The 21,299-nt window shown below is 35.4% G+C and overlaps 1 protein-coding gene across 5 annotated transcripts; it reads right to left on the bottom strand.

Moving 5' to 3' along the window:
• Positions 1-307: 307 nt before the first annotated feature.
• Positions 308-20,725, bottom strand: LOC112050689 (uncharacterized). 5 transcript variants are annotated; one of them, XM_024089003.2, is made up of 11 exons: positions 20,191-20,722; positions 17,820-18,041; positions 14,620-14,798; positions 13,215-13,426; positions 11,685-12,803; positions 9,867-10,281; positions 8,017-8,612; positions 5,820-5,935; positions 4,785-5,024; positions 3,270-3,402; positions 308-1,540 (listed from the first exon to the last, which is right to left on the bottom strand). In XM_024089003.2, the coding sequence occupies exons 1-11, from the start codon at positions 20,304-20,306 to the stop codon at positions 1,370-1,372; spliced, it is 3,519 nt and encodes a 1,172-aa protein (XP_023944771.2). In that variant the 5' UTR covers positions 20,307-20,722; the 3' UTR covers positions 308-1,369. The 5 variants fall into 5 exon arrangements, with proteins under 5 accessions (XP_023944771.2, XP_023944775.2, XP_023944776.2 ...); XM_024089007.2 differs by having other exon boundaries at positions 20,455-20,722; XM_024089008.2 differs by having other exon boundaries at positions 20,471-20,722.
• Positions 20,726-21,299: the final 574 nt, after the last annotated feature.

Below are 21,299 nucleotides of genomic sequence, written 5' to 3'. Positions count from 1 at the left end.
AAATTTTATAAAAAAAATGAAAATATGTATAAAAATAATAATAATATCAACTTAAATACTCATTTACACTGTAGAATGCCTGATGAGTTAGGTATTTATATAAATTGTTTTTAAAGCAATTTATATTCTTTAAAGAAAACTAAATCTAAATAAAGCTAAGGATTCAATATTCAAGCTGTTTTCAATACAATAAAACCCCATATTTAGAGCAAAAAAAAAACTTAAAACGGGTCAAAATGTTTCATTTTAGGTTCCACCCAAAAGTTGTTTTTGGCAGTCATGTAGCGAGGACGTTTTTTGGTTGCTGATTGTGAAACTTTTTTTTTTCAAGAAATCAATGCAACCTACTCATAAATGCTTTTTTCTGGACCTTTTTATAAACACTTTTATTAAACGCTTGTTGAGTCGGCAAACGTTATTTTGGTTTATAGATTTTGGGGTGGACCATCCTTAATAGTATGAAAAATAGATAACCGATTCTCAACTACCGAATATACATATAAAACTTCACCAAAATCAGTCAAGCCGTTTGGTAGGAATGTGACAATAAATACTGTGACAGGATAATTTTATATTTAATTTTTCTATTATAATATGTATTTGTTGACGTCAAAGATTAAATGTATACAGAAATGTTTCTTCATTCGTAACGTCGATTCTAACTATTTCTGTTGAGGAACAAAGAATTGATAGCAAAATTAAGGCTACTTAGCAGATAACAAAATATCATATAATATCACAATTTCAATAAATGTTTATTTATTATATTTTATCTCACAAAGTTAATTTTATTCATAAAATGTTGAGCACTTTTCTAACATAAAAACTTTTTGTTAAGGTTTAAAAAAGTGTCGTTAGTTTTTAGGGGGATGATAAATTGGTTTATATTAAATTACAGCACATGTGCATTTTACTTTACATTACGGCACATGAGATACATAACCAGATACTTTACGAGCAAATTTACGAATAAATACTTTAACAGACTTTTTGTACAATCTTAACGTTTAATGGCATAGAATAAATAATGATCCAGAATGAGTCTTTACAGCGAGGTGAAGCCGGTGAAACCCATAAAAAAGAACGTCACGCGTCTCCTTGACATCCGCATATACAAACTTTTTTCATAATTACCAATCAATAATTACCAATAAAAAATTACTCCATCTTATTTCTTTAGTTTTTCTGAACAGTTATTAAAATATTTAAAAACATAAGACGCCATTTTTCTTGAATAACTTTGAAAATTACTGATGCGACTCGAGAATGTATTCATCTTTGAATTTCGACACCGTAGTGTTCTAGCTGCCTATAATTCTTTAATCTCTGGTTTAATGCTTACCCTACTACAAAATCAGCACGCCACTGACTAAGAGAGATATAAAACGTCAGAGTTATCAAGCAATGAGCTACTTTTATCAGCCAATATGGCGGAATAGTTTTTCTTGTGTTTACTGCCATTCAAATGGTCAGCAAGCATTTGATTGTTGTTAGCGACTTCAGTATTGCAAATCGCGCAGTGCAGTGAATAATCGTTCACCTGTAAAAGGAAATATATAAAATTGAAAATTTTGAAATACCCCCGAATCCTACTAATATTATAAACGCGAAAGTTTGTTTGTATGTTTGTTACTCTATAACGCCGCTACTACTGAAGCGATTTAGCTGAAATTTAGAATGGAAATAGATTTTACTCTGGATTAACACATTTTTTATCCCGAAAAAATCCATGGATTCCCGAGATTTGCGAAAACTGATGATTTTGATGATATGAATGTTTGTTACCCGATTACTTAACCGAATTAGCTGAAATTCGATATATTATAGCATGTATAACACATAGGCTACTTTTTATCCCGGAAAAGTCCATGGTTCCCGAGGGATTTGTGAAGAACTAAATTCCATGCGAACGAAGTCACGGCGTCCGCTAGTGTCATGATAAATATTCTCTTTCAGTGCGCTTTCATTTGAGACCCCACTCGAGTATATTTGCAGACATTCGGTTATTCTTCCCCACTTTCACCCCCCACAACTTTTAAACGGCTCAACCGATTTTCATCAAACATGTCTAAGAACACTCGGACATAAGTCACGTTTAATACAAAAAAACTAAATTGAAATCGCTTCATCCGTTCGGGAGCTATGGTGTCACAGACAGACAGACAGACAGATACGTCAAACTTATAACAACCCTGTGTTGCGTCGAGGGTTAATGAAAACTGTAGGAAACGCGTTATCAACTGAGCCGCGTCGAACCAACAAACATTTATATATAACTATTATTACTACGAGATCCGGTATAAGAAATATATACCCTCATCTGGGATCTTTTTGGGATAAGAAGTTATCATTATCAACCCATATTCGGCTCTCTGTTCAGCTCGAGTCTCCTCTCAGAATTAGAGGTTAGGCCAATAGTCCACCACGCTGGCCCAATGCGGATTGGCAGACTTCACACACGCAGAGAGTTAAATACATTTTCTGGTATGCAGGTTTCCTCACGATGTTTTTCCTTCACCGTTTGAGACACGTGATATTTAATTTCTTAAAATGCACACAACTTAAAAGTTGGAGGTGCATGCCCCGGACCGGATTCGAACCCACACCCTCTCAAATCGGAGGCAGAGGTCACTGTGAATATTATTTATAATTTATTTCTTATCACTAATATCTAATTAGATGACGGTATATATTTCTAATACCAGATCTTAGACTATGATATTAATGACCTGGCGACTTAGTGGGTGGTGGTGACAGTCGAAGCGTTATCAACTGAGTCGTGAGTAGTGAGTGAGAATTAATAATTTCCCGTTGTCTATCTAACTATTGACATTTATGATCTCGTAGCCTCTGACGTCACAACGCACAACGCACAACGCAAACATTGTCTACAGTTACCTTTCTGATGAGATGCGGCAAGTGTTGCGTTAGGAACTTGTCTAGTAGTTGGCTGTGGCGCTCACCTCGTAGCCTCTGACGTCACAAGCGCACAACGCACAACGCAAACATTGTCTACAGTTACCTTTCTGATGAGATGCGGCAAGTGTTGCGTTAGGAACTTGTCTAGTAGTTGGCTGTGGCGCTCACCTCGTAGCCTCTGACGTCACAACGCACAACGCACAACGCAAACATTGTCTACAGTTACCTTTCTGATGAGATGCGGCAAGTGTTGCGTTAGGAACTTGTCTAGTAGTTGGCTGTGGCGCTCACCTCGTAGCCTCTGACGTCACAAGCGCACAACGCACAACGCAAACATTGTCTACAGTTACCTTTCTGATGAGATGCGGCAAGTGTTGCGTTAGGAACTTGTCTAGTAGTTGGCTGTGGCGCTCGGCGGCGACGTGCGCGCTCACCTCGTAGAATCTGACGTCACAAACGCACAACGCACAACGCAACGCCTTCCTACAATCAAACGCACAAATCCATTTTAATTTTAACTTGTGGTTTTTCGAAAATGCATGTATGTATACTGTATAGTCTAAAATTAAAAAAAATCACCCACATTGATGTCCGAGTTGAGTTGACATCAGAAGTGTAGTTAAGAGCGCGCAGCGCGTCGGTACGATATGGATAAAATTCGAAGCGCAAACGAGACGCCGAATTATGACTTTCACGTGAGTGAAAAGCACGGAGCGATTGACGCGCGACGCAAATTTTATGATGTGAGCGCCAAAACCATTTTTACCTAATTGCAAGTAAATTAAACAACATAACGAAAAACAAAATGGCCATGTTCAATATATATTCCTAATTTTCTTTACAAAACAAAAAATTAAGAAAATAAGTTTGCTTTTCCTGAGATTGAAAGCAAAATGTGAGCAAAACAAGTACTTTTCAAAAAAATAAACTATCGAGAAAAGTTTTACAAATTGTGTATTTTGTATAGTCATAACGAAGCTAACACTTTGAACTATCATTTACCCAAATATCAGGCTCCTAACTTTTCCAGAATCTGAGATCCAGAACCATTTGTAACCACCAAATTATATATTGCACACTCTTAAGAGCAAAACACAATAGGGTAGTTGACTCAAAACAAATTTAATATAAACAATATTCATTTCGTGTAGTACATGGAATAAGGGTCCGAAATATATCGATATTAATTAATAAAAGTTTAGTTCTTATAAAACTTAATTAAAATATCACGTATTTTTTTAAATTTTCCAAACGTCAAAAACGCTGTCCATTTTGTGACGTCACTAACACACTTGATGTACTATGCGTCGAACTAATTGCTAACTAATATATTTGTCAAACGCTCCATTTGTATGGGATTTATCATAGTGACGTCATGAAACTGGCAGCGTGACGGTATCACGCTGCCAGTGCGCTAGTGATTTTGTGCGATAATGTACAATAAATGAAATGAAATGAATGAGTGAAATGAATTAGTGAAATGAATGAGTGAAATGAATGAGTGAAATGAATGAGTGAAATGAATGAGTGAAATGAATGAGTGAAATGAATGAATGAAATGAATGAATGAAATAAATGAATGAAGAATGAAAAATTTTGTGTTGTAGTGCAACAATAGGACTTCTTTGATGCATTCCAAAGGGATCCCTTGAACCTACTCCCAACGTCACAAGTCCTGCGACCTGCTCGAGATGTTTCCTTTGCCACAAAATAATGGTGCAGTCTCTGTCACTGCTGCCCGTCACGTTACCGCCTTCAAAGTGATCAGAAGGAAAGTATACGATATTATTTTTCGCTTTTTTGTTTATTTTTGTGATTTTAAAGTCGATTGAATTTTTTTGTTAAAAAGATCTTATGATTCATACCTCGCGCCAACACACTTCGTTCTGACAAATCCATGATATGAGTCCCAGGAAATTTTCAATACAAAATCACCAAAAATAATAATTTTGTTCTTCTTTGTGACATGCTCGTTGTTACATATATTTGTTTTGACCTCAATTTTGAGTAATATTTTGATATCTTCCATCTTGTTTTCATTGTGTGATGTGTTTTTCTTGAATTGAATATTTAGGGATTTGCTGCCAGATTTGAGGTTGTTTTTTCTGAAAATACAAAATTTTCAAACCGCAAGTACTTATAAGAAGATATCATAATTTTTTTAACACGTTCGCTGCGGTACGAGGTCAATTGACCTCGTACGTCTAACTGCTTCAAGAGTTACTACCTAGTAACGATTGACGTCGTACCATATTTTTTCTGTACTCGGTGTGTTATGAGGTTGTTTGACCTCGTACGAAAACAATCAGTGGTGCGATACGAGGTCCATCGACCTCGTACCTCTTGAAGACGTGATAGGTACCTACGAGGTCAATTGACCTCGTCCCGCAGTAAACGTTTTAACGCCGCTACTGCTGAAGCGATTTGGCTGAAATTTGAAATGGAAATAGATTTCACTCTGGATTAACACATAGGCTACTTTTTATCCCGGAAAAATCCATGGTTCCCGCGGGATTTGTGAAATAGTAAATTCCACGCGGACGAAGTGAAGAAATGTTATCGCCGCGTTGCAACGACGGCTTCAGTGTGCTCGTGGCGTTCGAGCCGTCCACATCTCTTGTTGTGTAATTCTTTATGGGTTACTTGGGATAGGCGGGGAGAGTGACTTGAGTGGAAAATGGGGAGTGTTTGTTAACAATCAAAGGATCCTTTAACCCTACACACATCGTTCACAAGTGCGTGACTCCACTCAGGGTCATTCTCTGCCATTCTAGGGTCTTATTTAGGTTACAGTTCGTTAATTAAGTTGTCCTGACAAATGATGTGAATCATAACCTTTGTTCGACATTAGTTTTCTTATTTTTGTAATCACTTCTGAGTGTGCTAAAAATATTATATACCTTGTTTTTCTGTCTGTCTTGTTGTCTCTCAAATGCGGGGGCCACGCTGTGTGTGTGTCTATATATTTTTGTGTAAAAACCACGTTACAAATACCACAGTGGTAGTTGAAACAGATCTGTGAATGCAGAAATCATCATCATCAAGCCATCATTCGGTTCACTGCTGAGCACGAATCTCCTCTCAGAGTGAGAGGGGTTAGACTTCAATAATTCAGGTATGCAAGTTTCCTCACGATGTTTGTCCTTCATCGTTTGAGACACGTGTTATTTTTTTTTTAAATGCACATGTAACTTAAAAGTTAGAGATGCATGCCCTGGACCGGATTCGAGTCTACGCCCTCCAGAGTCAAAGGCAGAGAAAGATCCACTGGGCTACCACGGCTCTGGAGAACAAATGGTTTCCAAAAACAATTTTTTTAATTTCGTAATTTTTAATAACAAAAAAAAACTTTTTTTTTAATTTCCTCGTTAAAACACAAAATTACTCAACAAAATTTCGTGAAAATTAAATGGGACCTATATAGTACAGTCTTTAAAACAAAAAAAAACTATTTTCAAAATTGGTTAATAAATGACGAAGTTATGAGGAAACAAACAAAAAAATACGCGTCAAATTGAGATTTTTTTTGAAGTTGGTTAAATAATACCTCCTCCTATTTTTGAAATCGGTAATAAATATTTAGACGGCCTCCGTGGCGCAGTGGTATGCGCGGTGGATTTAACGACGGAGGTCCTGGGTTCGATCCCCGGCTGGGCCGATTGAGCTTTTCTTAATTGGTCCAGGTCTAGCTGGTGGGAGGCTTCAGCCGTGGCTAGTTACCACCCTACCGACAAAGACGTACCGCCAAGCGATTTAGCGTTCCGGTACGTTGTCGTTTAGAAACCGAAAGGGGTGTGGATTTTTTCCTCCTCCTAACAAGTTAGCCCGCTTCCATCTTAGATTGCATCACACTTACCACCAGGTGAGATTGTAGTCAAGGGATAACTTGTAAAGAATTTAAAAAAAAACATTTTTTTTAATTGGTTAGAAATGCCGATGGACGTTGGCGTCCCAAGGTGCTGGAATGGCGACCCCGCACCGGAAAGCGCAGTGTTGGGCGACCTCCCACTAGGTGGACCGAGGATATTAAGCGGGTTGCAGGGAGCCGCTAGATGCTGGCGGCTCGAGATCGTTGTAACCACTGCTGGACATAGGCCTCTTGCTTGGAGGTCCATGCAAGAGGCCTATGTCCAGCAGTGGACGTCTATCGGCTGATAAGGATAAGGAAGGAAGGTTAGAAATGACGAAGTTATGCGGTAACAAACATAAATTTAATTTTATTTTATTAGCGTTAATTAATCTATTATTATGACATTACTATATCTGATTTATATTATTTAAAATTTTGAACATTCTAATTTAATTCTATAAATGTTCCGCTCAAGTTTCTACTTTATTTTTATCTTATTTTAATTTTGTCTAATGAAATGTATTATATTTTATCTCTTATTATTGCATGTAACATTATTATTTTTAGCAATGCCCTGACAGGGCCCCATGTATCATGCATGCTAAGCTTATGTATTAGTTTGTAAGTAAATAAATAAATAAATAAAAAAAAATTAAAAAAAAATAATCGCCGAATAGGGATGATGACAGTTTTTTAAATTGTATACAAATTAAGAGATTGCGAATAGCAAAGCAATTTTGTAAAAGTAACAGGGTATCTGCGATCATTACTTTCGGAGCTACAGGGATTTAAAGGGTCAGATTTGCGGCGCTGCCGCGGATCCCTGGAAAACGCCCCATACAAAATGGCACGAACTAATGACGTCATAGGCACTGTAATGGTCGTTAGTTTTGTATGTGCGTTCAATCAAAATTACTAATATCTTTGTTATTTGTGCGTTTATGTTTAAAGTTCACATATTAAAAATGTCACATTTAATGTAAGGAAGCTACAACTGTAAGAATTTTCATCGAATTATGATAAAAGATTTTTAATAGATTTTGAAATTTTATAATCTAATTTATTTTGCAAATATCCAGTCAATCTTTGCTTTTTATGAATAAATTAGTTAACATTGACCTTATTTACCCGAATGTATCATAAAAATCAATATATTCAAACCTAGTCATCATGCCCATTGAGAACCCCCTCCTTTTTTTTTGAAGTCGTTAAAAATACATACTCCCCTTGATAACTGAATGACTTACCTGTCGCAAAAGATGTTTTTCATACTTCTCAACAAACTTGCATTCATCCATACATTTTGTATGCTTCAAACTGTTTACGTGGCCTTTTAAAGAACCACACACTTGGCTCGAACACACAAAACAATATCTCGAACCGTCCCCCACATTCACCAAACTATTGTATGACACTAAATCAATTTGTGTGTATGTATTTCTGTGCTTCAAATAAACGAATTTATCGTTGAAATATTCAAAATCGTCGTCGAAGGATTCATACGTATTCAAAATATCGCCTATTAATTCTAATTGCTCAACTGGTTCTTGGGTAATATCCTCTTCTTTAGAATCTGTCGCCGGTGGATTCATAAATTTAGAGTGATTCAAATCATCTATAACTTTGGGATCTGTTTTTGATTCATTCGAATCATCAAGCTCAATGACTTTGAATCCTTTTTTTAGTTGATTCAATTCCTCAATGACTTTGTGTTCTTTGTTATCATTTTTAGGTCGCGTCGTGTAGGGATTCATATTTGGTGTATACATAGCCCTCGTTTTGGGAAGTGTAGGCCATTGGTCTATATTCAATACGGGTTGTTGTGGTGCCGATTGATTCATACCTTAAACAAAGTCGTGATTAATAAAATGTTTTTTTTTTTGGAGCTTACTCCTTAAGAATCGATTTTTCTGCCTGCTGCTCCTCGGTTGCGCACCTTTCACTTTTCAGGCGTATGTATTGAGACGTACATAGTGTATGCTGCGGGACAACATACACTATTTAGACAGTCGATTTGTAACTCAAACCAACTATTGTATAGGACCTGCCTCGCTAGGTGTTACTTTTCTGTCAAAGTATATGATCAATGCCTTTATATATTTGAAACGTTGCTGTTCGTAAAAAAGAATCCAACTCTGTTCCCTACCAAAAATCTAATGTGCCCAAACTGGCGGGGCAGGCAACCAAATAAAATCTGTGTGCCACTGAGACGGCTGGTTCTTCTCTCAAATAATTGCTTCTGTATGGCTGTTTCTTTGTACAATAAGCTTCCAGAATCATATAAAACTATGCCCCTAATAAAGTTTAAGCGAATAATCTTCTCCGTTTTAAATAATAAGAATTATTATAGTGTTGACGAGTACATGAATGACATGAAATTTTGTAATGTATAAATATTGACGTTTTATAATTGTAGGTATAATAAATTAGTAAAATTCTGTAAATATTTGCACGCTGATATATCAGTAAATTGTGATGGAATTTTTTATCTATAGTGTAAGAACCATTGTAACCCACAGTTTCAGCAAATAAATTATTATTATTATTATTATTAATGATCTAATGCGATTATAAAAGCTGTCTCTGTATTATCGATGTTAAATAGTCGTAATCCTGTTCGTCGGTTAAAGAGCTCCGTAAAAATACCTTTTTATGTAGTTGAATGGTGTAAAAAACGGACAAAAACTTCTACTTTAGTATAAGATATATACCAAATCTAAGCTCGTTTTCCTCAGAAAATGACAGACAATTTTGTTTGTGACTGCGATACAGGTCCTTCTGTAATTGGTCTGAGATCTGTAAGAGTAAACTCCATTCGTGCGTCGGTGCTGACACACACTTTTTCTTTTATTGAGAAAATAATACAATAAGAAATTTAAGTTATTTTGTTATTAAGTGACAAAAGCGGTTTCTTTTTGTCGCCGATAGCTTATTTTTTTGATGCGTAACTATACTAGCCAATGGGGTAAAGTTTCCACATGTAGGGTTATGGTAAGATTTGATTCTATCGCTAAAGGATTCATAATAATTGTATGCTGATTATGTTAATAGCTTAGATTCAGAGGTGAATTATTAAAAAAATAAATAGTTTAATTACTTGTTAGGCGTTGATCCTGAAGCATTATTGGCTGAAATATTAATTGAGGTCGATGCTGAGGCATTGGCATAAACAACGGCTGAGGTATGAGCTGTGGATTCAAACCAATCGCAGGCTGATAAATTCCCCGTTGATTCAATCCCATCGTCGGCGGATTCAATCCAACAGCAGGTTGATACGTTGCGCGTTGATTCGAATCTAGGATAGGATTCATGCCATTTGTAGACTGATGCGTGACGTGTCGATTGGATTCTATTGCCAAGGGATTTATATTGAATGTAGGCATTGTAAGATGATTTGATACCAATGCCAATGCTTTGTTGCGCCAATTTACGTGTTTCGCTTCCAATATGTGTGTCTGTGTGTCCGTGTAGAACACTTCATTGCATATAGCACAATGATTTATACAACCGAGCTGAAAGTGAGTTATATTAACATTAATATGTATGCCGATATATATATATATAAGGTCGTGCCGCGATGCAAGAACCAGCTCATGACTAAGGGCCCGTATGGGTTCGAAACTAGTCGGGCAATTCTAAAATTTACAGTAATTAGTTATTTTATTCTGTTAGTACAGTCTAAACTACTGTTACAAATACTTTTAACATCTATACTTATAATAAACTCGCTGGCACCGCGCGGTTTCACCCGCGTGGTTCCCGTTCCCGTAGGAATACAGGGATAATATATAGCCTATAGCCTTCCTCGATAAATGGGCTATCTAACACTGAAAGAATTTTTCAAATCGGACCAGTAGTTCCAGAGATTAGCGCATTCAATCAATCAAACAAACAAACAAACAAACAAACAAACTCTTCAGCTTTATTATATTAGTATAGATTTGTAGAGAGGTCAATTCTGTACATGAAATATATTTCTAAAATAACTATCAGGGGGTGATTAGTGATCAATACTGATGCTAAAAATGCAATCAATAAAATTTTTGTCTGTCTGTATGTTCTTTATAGAAACAAAAACTACTCGAAGTATTTTAACGAAACTTGGTACAATTATTCTTCATACTCCTGGGCAGGTTATTATAGTATACTTTTCATCACGCTACGATCAATAGGAGCAGAGTAGTGAAGGGAAATGTTGGGAAAACGGGAGAAGTTACTCCATTTTTTAAACTTCCGTCGCGTGGTAGGTTAGGGGTAGGGTAGGGGTAGGGTAGCTGTAGAGTGGGAGTAGGGTAGGGTAGTAGTAGGGTTTCACGAGGATGAAGTAGCGGGCGTCCACTAGTTGATAAATAAAAGCTTATTTATAACACATTTGCTCGTAAAGTATCTCTTATTTTATCTATTTCAATATTGTAATGTATGTTTTACTTTACATTACGCACAAGTGCCGTAATGTAAAGTAAAACGCACATGTGCTGTAATGTAATTGAAAACGTTTAGTATACGTCTAAAAACGAACGGTACTTTTTTGAAATCTTAGCAAAGAGTTTTTATGGCAGAAAACATCAACATTTTATGAATAAAACTTTCTTTGTGAGATAAACTATAATAAAAAAATAAAAAAATATCTGTAACAAAAACAAAAATATTAATTTACTTTATTAGTAATACAGGCTGTTTTTGGTGCATTTGCCTTAAAAAAAAACAACAGGCAAACATGCAAATTCCTTTTCAGAAAGTGTGTTCAAAGTGAGTTTACTCGCAAATGTGTTATAAAACGTATGACATACGTGCGCTTTGATAATTACAGCCTCTGCCCCCTTACTGTAGCTCTCGCCTACGGCTCGGGCCAGCAAAATCGCCTCGGCTGTAACTTCCAACTTACCGCTATACTATTAAAATACAAAATACATACCATTCTTATTAAATTTATGCTGAAATTATTGAGAAAAGGTACATTTCTGACTCTCTGTTTATGACATGGGTCTTTAACATGACATGACATATCATTGTTGTTTGCTATAAAATCACATATAATACAATGATAAAAATCTGACACACGGCAAACCAAATTGTATGCAATAAATGATATTCTTATATCACAACCATATTGGTTTATTATGACGTCATTATACATATCTGGAGTTATGTTATTTATCTCGTATCCTATGTCATTTTTGGGTAAAGTATCTTCAGTTGCAATTATTTCGTTCTGATTTGTGCAATTTGTTGCGGTATTTTCGTTGTTGTTAAGAATGTCTAAATTTGTAGTTTCGTTATTTTTAGGATGAGTGCCTTCTGTTGCAGACGTATCGTTATTTTTTGTATGAGTGACTTCAGTTGCAGACATATCGTTATTTTTAGGATCAGTGCCTTCCGTTGTAGACGTATCATTATTTTTAGGATCAGTGCCTTCCGTTGTAGACGTATCATTATTTTTAGGATCAGTGCCTTCCGTTGTAGACGTATCATTATTTTTAGGATCAGTGCCTTCCGTTGTAGACGTATCGTTATTTTTAGGATCAGTGCCTTTCGTTGCAGACGTATCGTTATTTTTAGGATCAGTGCCTTTCGTTGCAGACGTATCGTTATTTTTAGTATGAGTGACTTCAGTTGCAGACGTATCGTTATTTTTTGTAAGGGTACCTTCCGTTGCAGACGTATCGTTATTTTTAGTATGAGTGCCTTCCGTTGCAGATGTATCGCTATTTTTAGAATCAGTGCCTTCCATTGCAAATGTATCGTTATTTTTAAGATCAGTGCCTTGAATTGCAGATGTATCGTTATTTTTAGGATCAGTGCCTTCCATTGCAGATGTATCGTTGGTTTTATTATGAGTGGCATTCGTTGCATTTATTTCGCCATCTTTAGAATTGATGACTTTTACTGTGTTTTCACCTTCAGTATAAATTATTGTTTTGTTTGTTTTTGTATCATGAATATGTATATCTTTTTTGTGTTTCGTATCTATGTGTTCTCTTATATCAGATACTAGATTGTTACACAAGCCACAATGGTATAGCCTTGCATCGATCTGTAAGAAAATTGATTTTTTGATTATATGGATCTTTAAAACCAAAACATTCATACAGCCGAAAGTCGAACCTCCTCGTTTTTGGAAGTCGGTTAAAAAGAGCCGTGGTAGCCCAGTGGATATTACTTCTGCTTCCGATTCCGGAAGGCGTATGTTCGAATCCGGTCCGGGGCATGCACCTCCAACAAGTTATGTGCATTTTAAGAAATTAAATATCACGTGTCTCAAACGGTGAAGGAAAACATCGTGAGGAAACCTGCATACCAGAGAATTATCTTAATTCTCTGCGTGTGTGAAGTCTGCCAATCCGCATTGTACCAGCTTGGTGGACTATTGGCCTAACCTCTCTCATTCTGAGAGGAGACTCGTGCTCAGCCGAATATGGGTTGACAATTATGAATGATAACTTACCTGTCTTATAAAATAATTTGGATATTTCTGATCAAATTCAAAGCTTTTCAACTTATTCAAATGTTTCTCTTCAGTACAATGTAACTGTTTCTGCGTACGAAGTAAATATTCCTTGCACACCATACAGTACAGTTCGTTTGTGTGTTTGAACGCGGCGATCATGTGCCAATGGTTATATTTAATTTTTATAATATCGTTTAATATTTTTACATCTGAAAATAATATTATAATGCAGGAAATAGTAGTCTGTGACGGATATGACGTCGCTCGATCTCGTGTTGGTTCGTGCCGACGGTAGATGGCGCGTTGTTTCCGTAAAGAGTAGGGAGTTAGAGAGGGGTAGCGATCGGTTGGCGGGAACGACTTATAATAATATTGACATTGTATAATATATGTTGACAGTTTAATAATTTAATGATCTTCTTCTTTTATGTAGCAAGTAACATTAAAACTGAAACTGGTATATTTCTTTTTGTTTTATGGTATTTTTTTTTGTTTTATTTGCTTAAACCATAAATCAGAATAGTAATAATTGATTTATTATTATTATTATTCTGATACATTTTACATTTTAGTTTAGTTATTATTATTATTATTATAAGGCGCTTGCCGGTAGGGTCGTAAATAGCCACGGCCGAAGCCCCACCAGCCAGACCTTGACCAATCAAGATAACCTCAATCAGCCGCCGGGGATCGAACCGGTGACCGAAAGTTATTTAAGAAAATAATAACTAAATATTGTCTACAATGTCGAGTAGTATGTTCAGGAAGCGTAAAAACTATATATATAAATAAATAAACACTAGTTAATGCATCACTGTGTTAGCACCGCGTTCAAAGTGATCAGAAGGTAGCACATACAATGTTATTTTGAAGTCGCTTAAATTTTTTTGTTAAAAAAGATTTTTCATTTTTCTGTTTTTAGTGTGTCCTAGCATTTAATTGTCATAAAAATCAGTTCAGTAATTTTGTGTTATTAAAATTAGTAAAACGATTTTCATGAAATTTAAACGGGACCAATCTGGAAGTATATTCAAACTCAAACAAAAAAGAATTTTTAAAATTTCGTTAAGAAATTACGAAGTTATGGGGTAAAAAAGCACCACTTGACTCCTAAATGGACGACCGGTCGTCCATCGTATCCGTTACGTGACATGTAAAAAAATATAAAGTAAACTAAGTAATAGGCGAGCACAGTATCATGCTATGCGATAGAGGAATATAAAGATTTTTAAAAATGGCTCACAACGGTAGATTAAAACCGCATTTACTGACTGTCGGCTTCTTCAACGCAGATGGGCTCACCGATAAAATACTCGCGGGCAGCGAATGGTTTAAAAAAAAACATACGCCTCGGACTGAGAACCGTTTTTTTTTAAATTTGTTAAAAATATCGTTGACTTACATAAATAATCCGGCGCACCAGCTGTTTTCTTTGCTATCGACGCATATGAAGAATGATTTACGTTGGTTTCTGTTTCGTTATCCGAGTTTACGTCCTCAGAATTATACTCGTACTGATCATTATCATTATTTGGTGTACAGAAACCATTTCTGTTACCGTAGCAATACTTCAAAGACAAGCTAGACAAGGAACAAACATAAAAAAAAAATATTAGAAAACAAAAAACCCGACTGCTTAAGTGTAATGAACTGAAAAGAGCAAAATATCAGAATAACTACAAATAATATTATAAAGCTGAAGAGTTTGTTTGTTTGATTGAACGCGCTAATCTCAGACTCTACTGGTCCGATTTGATAAATTCTTTCAGTGTTAGATAGCCCATTTATCAAGGAAGGCTATAGGCTATATATTATCCCTGTATTCCTACGGCAACCGGAGCGCGGCGTCAGCTAGTAATATTATAAAGCTGAAAAGTTTCTTTGTTTGCTTGTTTGCTTGAAGCGTCTAATCTCAGGTCCGATTTGAAAAATTCTTTCAGTGTTAGATAGCCTATTTATCGAAGAAGGTTATAGGCTATATATATAGCCTTCCTTTATTGGTTTCCGTTCCAGAACCACGCAAGTGAAACCGCGCGGCATCAGCTAGTAGCAGTGTAAACTCTGTATAACGACACTGAAGGGACTGTACATTTTATAGCGTTAAAGAAAGTGTTGGATAGAAGCAGGCGTTACTTTGCGGAAGTTCATCATGATTATATAATAACTAGCGGACGCCCGCGACTTCGTCCGCGTAAATTTCGATGACAACTTTACTACTACCCCTACCCTACCCTACCCCTACCCTACCACTACCCCAACCCTACCCTACCCAACCCCTACATCTACCCTACCCCTACCCCTACCCTACCCTACCCTACCCCTACCTTACCTACACCCTACCCCCATCCTACCCCTACCCTCCCCGTACCCTATCCCTTTCCTACCCCTATTCCACCCGTACCCCTATCTCACGCCTATCCTACCCCTACCCTACCACTTCCCTATCCTACCCGTACCTCTACCCTACCACTACACTACTCCTACGCTTCCCTACCCGTACCCTACCCTACTCTATAAATTCTCTATCTTACTCCTACCCTTAGCAAAATCGGTCCAGTCCTTCGAGAGTGGTGGTATGACCAAGAGAAATAGAGACTTCTATGCTAATAATATAAAGAGGTAAAGTTCGTGTGGTTGTAGGAGGTAATCTCTGGATCTACTGGACCGATTTGGAAAATTGTTTTACCAATAGAAAGCTACGTTATTTGCGAGTGTCATAGGCTATGTTTGATCCCCATATTCACACGGGAACGGGAACTACGTAAATGAAAGCGCTGGGCGTCATATAGCGGAATTTCTGCGTCTTTTAGAAATTTTGTACTATCTCCGAAACTATTTAAGTAATTAACATACTGTAAAGGGCAAATCTTATCTCCATAATATCCTTGTGATTATTAAATAATTTATTTTAATAAGGATTAAAGTTTAGTTGTATAAATAATGACGTAAACCTATGTATATAAAATTAATAATTTTTAAAACACAGAAGGTACTATATCTGTTAATATATAGAAGATAGATATATGGTGTCGCGGACTTTTTTGTAGAACTTTTAAAGATACACAAAGCCTCCATACATTAATTTCAATTTTACACAATGGTTAAGGCAGCGCATGCGAATAAGTCTGTTTAAAAGGTTTTTAGTCAGACCTGTATGACAAAAATTGTGATAACTCGGCTAATATATATGATACCAATATAAAATAGCACTCCCCGATAATGTAGCATTCTACTGGTGAAAGAATTTTTAAAATCGGACCAGTAGTTCCGAAGATTACCCCATTTAAAAAATGTGACAAACTTACAAACTTACAAACTTTACCTCTTTATAATATTAGTATAGATTTATTTATTTTGCTATCATCATACAACGTGCAATTGCAAAGTCTAGTCTAGTTTTTGCAATTGCACGTTGTAGAGTCATCATCTCCTGAGGATGCTCCGGTTTCGGGGTGAAACCTACGTAGAGAGTATTTTGTCGGACCTGGGTGACGTTGTCGCATGGGTTCGTCGACTTTTCGCGGATGATAGCAAAATAAATAAATCATTATATAATTAAAGAAAGTGGTCGTTATATGGAAAGAAGAAAAATGTGTGAGTAAAACTTTTTCGTTAATACACAGTGATTTTCTTTTTATAGCTAAATTAGTTTGTAAGTAATTATTAAGAATATGATTATTTATTAAGTCCATGACAAGTGGTGTACTCCTGCTATCCCAATTTGTAAATCCAATGTATTTCTTAGAAAGATTTTTTTGCAGGATAATAAAGCGACAAAATGACGTAGACAGCTGCGCGGTTTTCTAAAATTTTGGCAACTTAAAAAGTATGTTTTATTACTTAATTGTCGTTATAGAGAGTGGGTGTAACACTGTAAGTGTAGTATGTGTAATGTATATTATAAAGGGAAAGCAAGCTAAACCAATCAAAGCCATGTGATATCGACGCTTTAACCAGTTTGTCGTTAAATCGAGTGACGTTACATGGAGTTAATCTAAAAAAAATAATTAAAAAAGACTTTATAATAGAGATAATGACTAGGTTTGAATATATTGATTTTTATGATACATTCGGGTAAATAGGGTCAATGTTAACTAATTTATACATAAAAAGCAAAGATTGTCTGGATATTTGCAAAATAAATAAGATTATAAAATTTCAAAATCTATTAAAAATATTTTATCGTAATTAGATGAAAATTCATACAGTTTTAGCTTCCTTACATTAAATGTGACATTTTTTAATATATGATCTATACATATACTATATACATGAACATAAACGCAGAAATAACAAAGATATTAGTAATTTTGTTTAAACGCCCATACAAATCTAACGATCATTAATTGCCTACGTCATAAGTTCGTACCATTTTGTATGGGGCGTTTTTCAGGGATCCGCGGCAGCGCCGCAAATCTGACCCTTTAAATCCCTGTAGCTCCGAAAGTAATGATCGCAGATACCCTGTTACTTTTACAAAATTGCTTTGCCATTAGCATACTCTTAATTTATATACAATTTAAAAAACTGTCATCATCCCTATTTCATTTTTTCCTTTTGAACTACAGAACCCTAAAGTTAATGAAAAAATGTTGTACTTACATATTTCCTTCACCCATTGGTTTTATTTCGAACTCTGATAACAATCCAATGTCTTCAGGAACATTACTCGTATCATGGAATATTGTACCATTAATATCATAAAATTTATCATCATAACTTCTCTGTTTTTGATATTTCTTAGAGAAATCAAGTGTACTTTTTAAAACATATTCATCCACATAATACTCAGGTATGTCTTCCATAGTGTCCCTTGATTTGTCTCTGTAATAAATTATATGTACATTAATGAATTTATCAGAGCTGCGTTGCCTCTGATTCCAGAAGGTGTGGGTTCGAATCCAGTCCGAGGCATGCACCTCCATGTTTACACATGAAGTTGTGTGCATTTTAAGAAATTAAATGTCACGTGTCTTAAACGGTGAAGGAACAACATAGTGAGGAAACCTGCATGCCTGAAAATTTTCTTAATTCTCTGCGTGTGTGAATCCAAGTCGCATTGGGTCAGCGTGGTGGACTATCGGCCTAACTCCTCTCATTCTGAGAAGAGACTCGAGCTCAGCAGTGAGCCAAATAAGGGCTGATAATAAATGGATTTATCATCATCATTATTAACAGCCGATGGACGTCCACTGCTGGACGTAGGCCTCAAGCATGGACTTCCAAACAACAGTCTCGAACCGTCAACACTAGCTTTCCAATGTGGGGTCGCCATGCAAGCACCTTGGGACCCCAACATCCATCGGCTCTTCGAACTATGTGGCCTGCCCATTGCCACTTCAGCTTCGCAACTCGCTGAGCTATCTCAGTGACATTGATTTGTCTGCGGATCTCCTCATTTCTGATTCGATCACACAGACATTTTAAACATAGCTCTCTCGCCCGCTGAGTGAATTTGGATTTATAGTTGAATGCAATTGTATGCCATTTCCGGACACAAGCAGCGCAATGATTTTAGGTATATCTAAAGTCACACAAGTGTTTTAATATGTATATGACACACATAGGAACACCCACACCTTATTTTGGAGACATCAACACAACTATACTTTCTTGATGAGTACTGTTTACCAACATAAAAATTAGAAATGAAGGTAGATAACGCATGTCAGTTCATAACTTATTTATTTTAAATTTTATATAAAATATATTAACCATACCTAATTGTTCCAAGCTTATTATAGAAACGTATTTTTAACCGACTTCAAAAAGGAGGAGGTTCTCAATTCGGTCGGTATTTTTTTTTTTTTTTCTTATGTATGTACACCGATTACTCAAAGACGCCTGGACCGATTTCAAAAATTCTTTTTTTGTTTGAAACTGTATAGTCCCCATTTGGTCCCACATCATCACCGGCTTAGCACCGCCTTCATACTGATCAGCAGGTAGAACATGTTATGATGTTATTTTTCACTTTTTAGTTTAGTGGGTACGTTTTTAGGTTTTGAAGTTGGTTGTATTTTTTTATTAATTTAAGAACAAGTTAATTATAATTAATATTAGGTGTGAAATGACTAGTGATTTATACCCTCATTTTTAATTTGTTTGTTGGTGTACAGTACTCATCAAGAAAGGCTGTAGTATATATTTGTTGTTATTTGTGTAAAACTAAAGAAATAAATAATTTATAAAATAAACAAAATTGAGTCAATTATTGATTATAAGTAATACTAGCGGACGCCCGTGACTTTGCCCACCCTTAGACCTCTTAAATCCAGCCCTTACAGTAGTATCGCTGTAAAAATTGAGTAAATCCATCAAGTAGCTTTTGTTTCTATAAAGTACATACAGACAGAAAGACAAAAATTTTACTGATTGCATTTTGGAAATATATTTCATGTACAGAATTGACCTCTCTACAGATTTATTGTAAGTATAGATAAAATTAAATTAAATTGCAATAATTTTATTATTAAAGTTTTATCAAAAACTAAAAATCTGATATCTTTACTAATATTACAAAGAGGAAAGATTTGTTTGTTTGTATGTATTGAATAGGCTCTTAAACTAATGAACCAATTTGAAAAATTTCTCTGTCGGGAAGCTACAATATCCTTGCTCCTTGCTATATATATGTCATATTTTTAACTCCAATAATGTAACCCAAGGTGTAAAAAAATTTTGTTTACTTCGCTTGCGCTGCAAAAACTATCAATTTATAAAAAGGATTTAATTTATCACGCACATAAGCACACATGAAAAAAAAATCTACATTTTAAATTGAAATATTTAGCTACAGCAATTTCGTTGATGACACTCCCATGATATGCGGGCGACGGGGGGAAATACTGTGAGGTGCATCAGTCATGGGTTTTTCATTCATCGCTACACGCCCTCCGGCCCGCGCGGACCATCGGAGTGTTACGAACGAAGTTGCCAAGCTATAGCACAATGCACATTAACAGAAACTTACAAATCATGAAACCCATCCCAATTACCAAATCCATGAATGATGAAATTGCACACAATCAAAATGAATACTAGTACAAAAATTATAATTAAAATAAAACTTATTAGATTCCAAAACATGTTCAGTGTCCATTAATAAAAAAAAAACACACACATAATCGGAGAATAAACTTTATAGATGTAGGTACTCCTATTTTAGACTGTTAATTCTAAACAAAAGTATATCACGTATGTAAAGTTATCAACAGGAAAAGGAAGCTTTATATACCTATCAATTAACGTACACTATTTATCACCAAATCACACTTTTTTTATACATACACTGACATCTGTAATTTTGGTATTTTTATGCTAACTTATATGACTATTGCACAGCACAGAGATAGATTTCCGACTTTCCGAGTAGTACTAATGATTTAATAAAATAATAATGATTTCCTGTGCTTTACATTATAAATAATTAAGTACTTGAAAAAATATGATAGATTAATTTTATCTTTCAAGTTTCAGTGAATCCCCGTCATAGACACAAACGTCAAATAAAGTACATTTTACGTTCAAGGAGTAGCATACTCTTGGCTCTTTGGTTCAAATTGGATCTGTGCATAGAGGAATTAGTTAGGGAGATGCATCGCACTCAAAATTGTCTGTCGTTTTTAAAGGGGACGAGGTAAACACACACACACACATATATATTTAACCCAATTAAATATTTTTTGTGTCCTTACACACAGATTCGAAATACTATAGCGTCCACGCTTTGGAAGAAGGATGAGGCAAGGAGGAATAATAATTTAGTTCTATAACATAAGTCGATAGGATATATAAAATAAAAAAAAAGAAGAAAGATTTTTCAAAACATTACTATTTTGTACGTAGTCGTAATCTGTGACACTGACAAACTTGTGTTAGGGCTGTTGATATTTTTTTAAATATCTGATTCTCAGTTTATCAATATTTTTAAAAAGAATATAAAAATGAAAAAAATATTATCTATATTATATTTCAATATAAAAATATTATATTTCAATATTGAACTATCAATATATCGTCCATAAAAATATTGATATTTTTAAAATAATAATATCGATATTTCAATACATCGATATTTCA

This window comes from Bicyclus anynana, chromosome 27 (genome assembly GCF_947172395.1).
Source record: "Bicyclus anynana chromosome 27, ilBicAnyn1.1, whole genome shotgun sequence".
NCBI lineage: Eukaryota > Metazoa > Arthropoda > Insecta > Lepidoptera > Nymphalidae > Bicyclus > Bicyclus anynana.
This window is presented reverse-complemented; position numbering and strand designations above follow the sequence as displayed.

Excerpts from the sequence above, each read along its gene's own strand:
- LOC112050689 (XM_024089003.2), bottom strand. The coding sequence starts at position 20,306 with ATGTTTTGGAATCTAATAAGTTTTATTTTAATTATAATTTTTGTACTA. Across the intron at positions 8,613-9,866 it reads TCAGGATCAACGCCTAACAA|GTATGAATCAATCGGCACCA; the intron begins GTAATTAAACTA and ends ACTTTGTTTAAG. Across the intron at positions 1,541-3,269 it reads TGCCGCATCTCATCAGAAAG|GTGAACGATTATTCACTGCA; the intron begins GTAACTGTAGAC and ends TTCCTTTTACAG.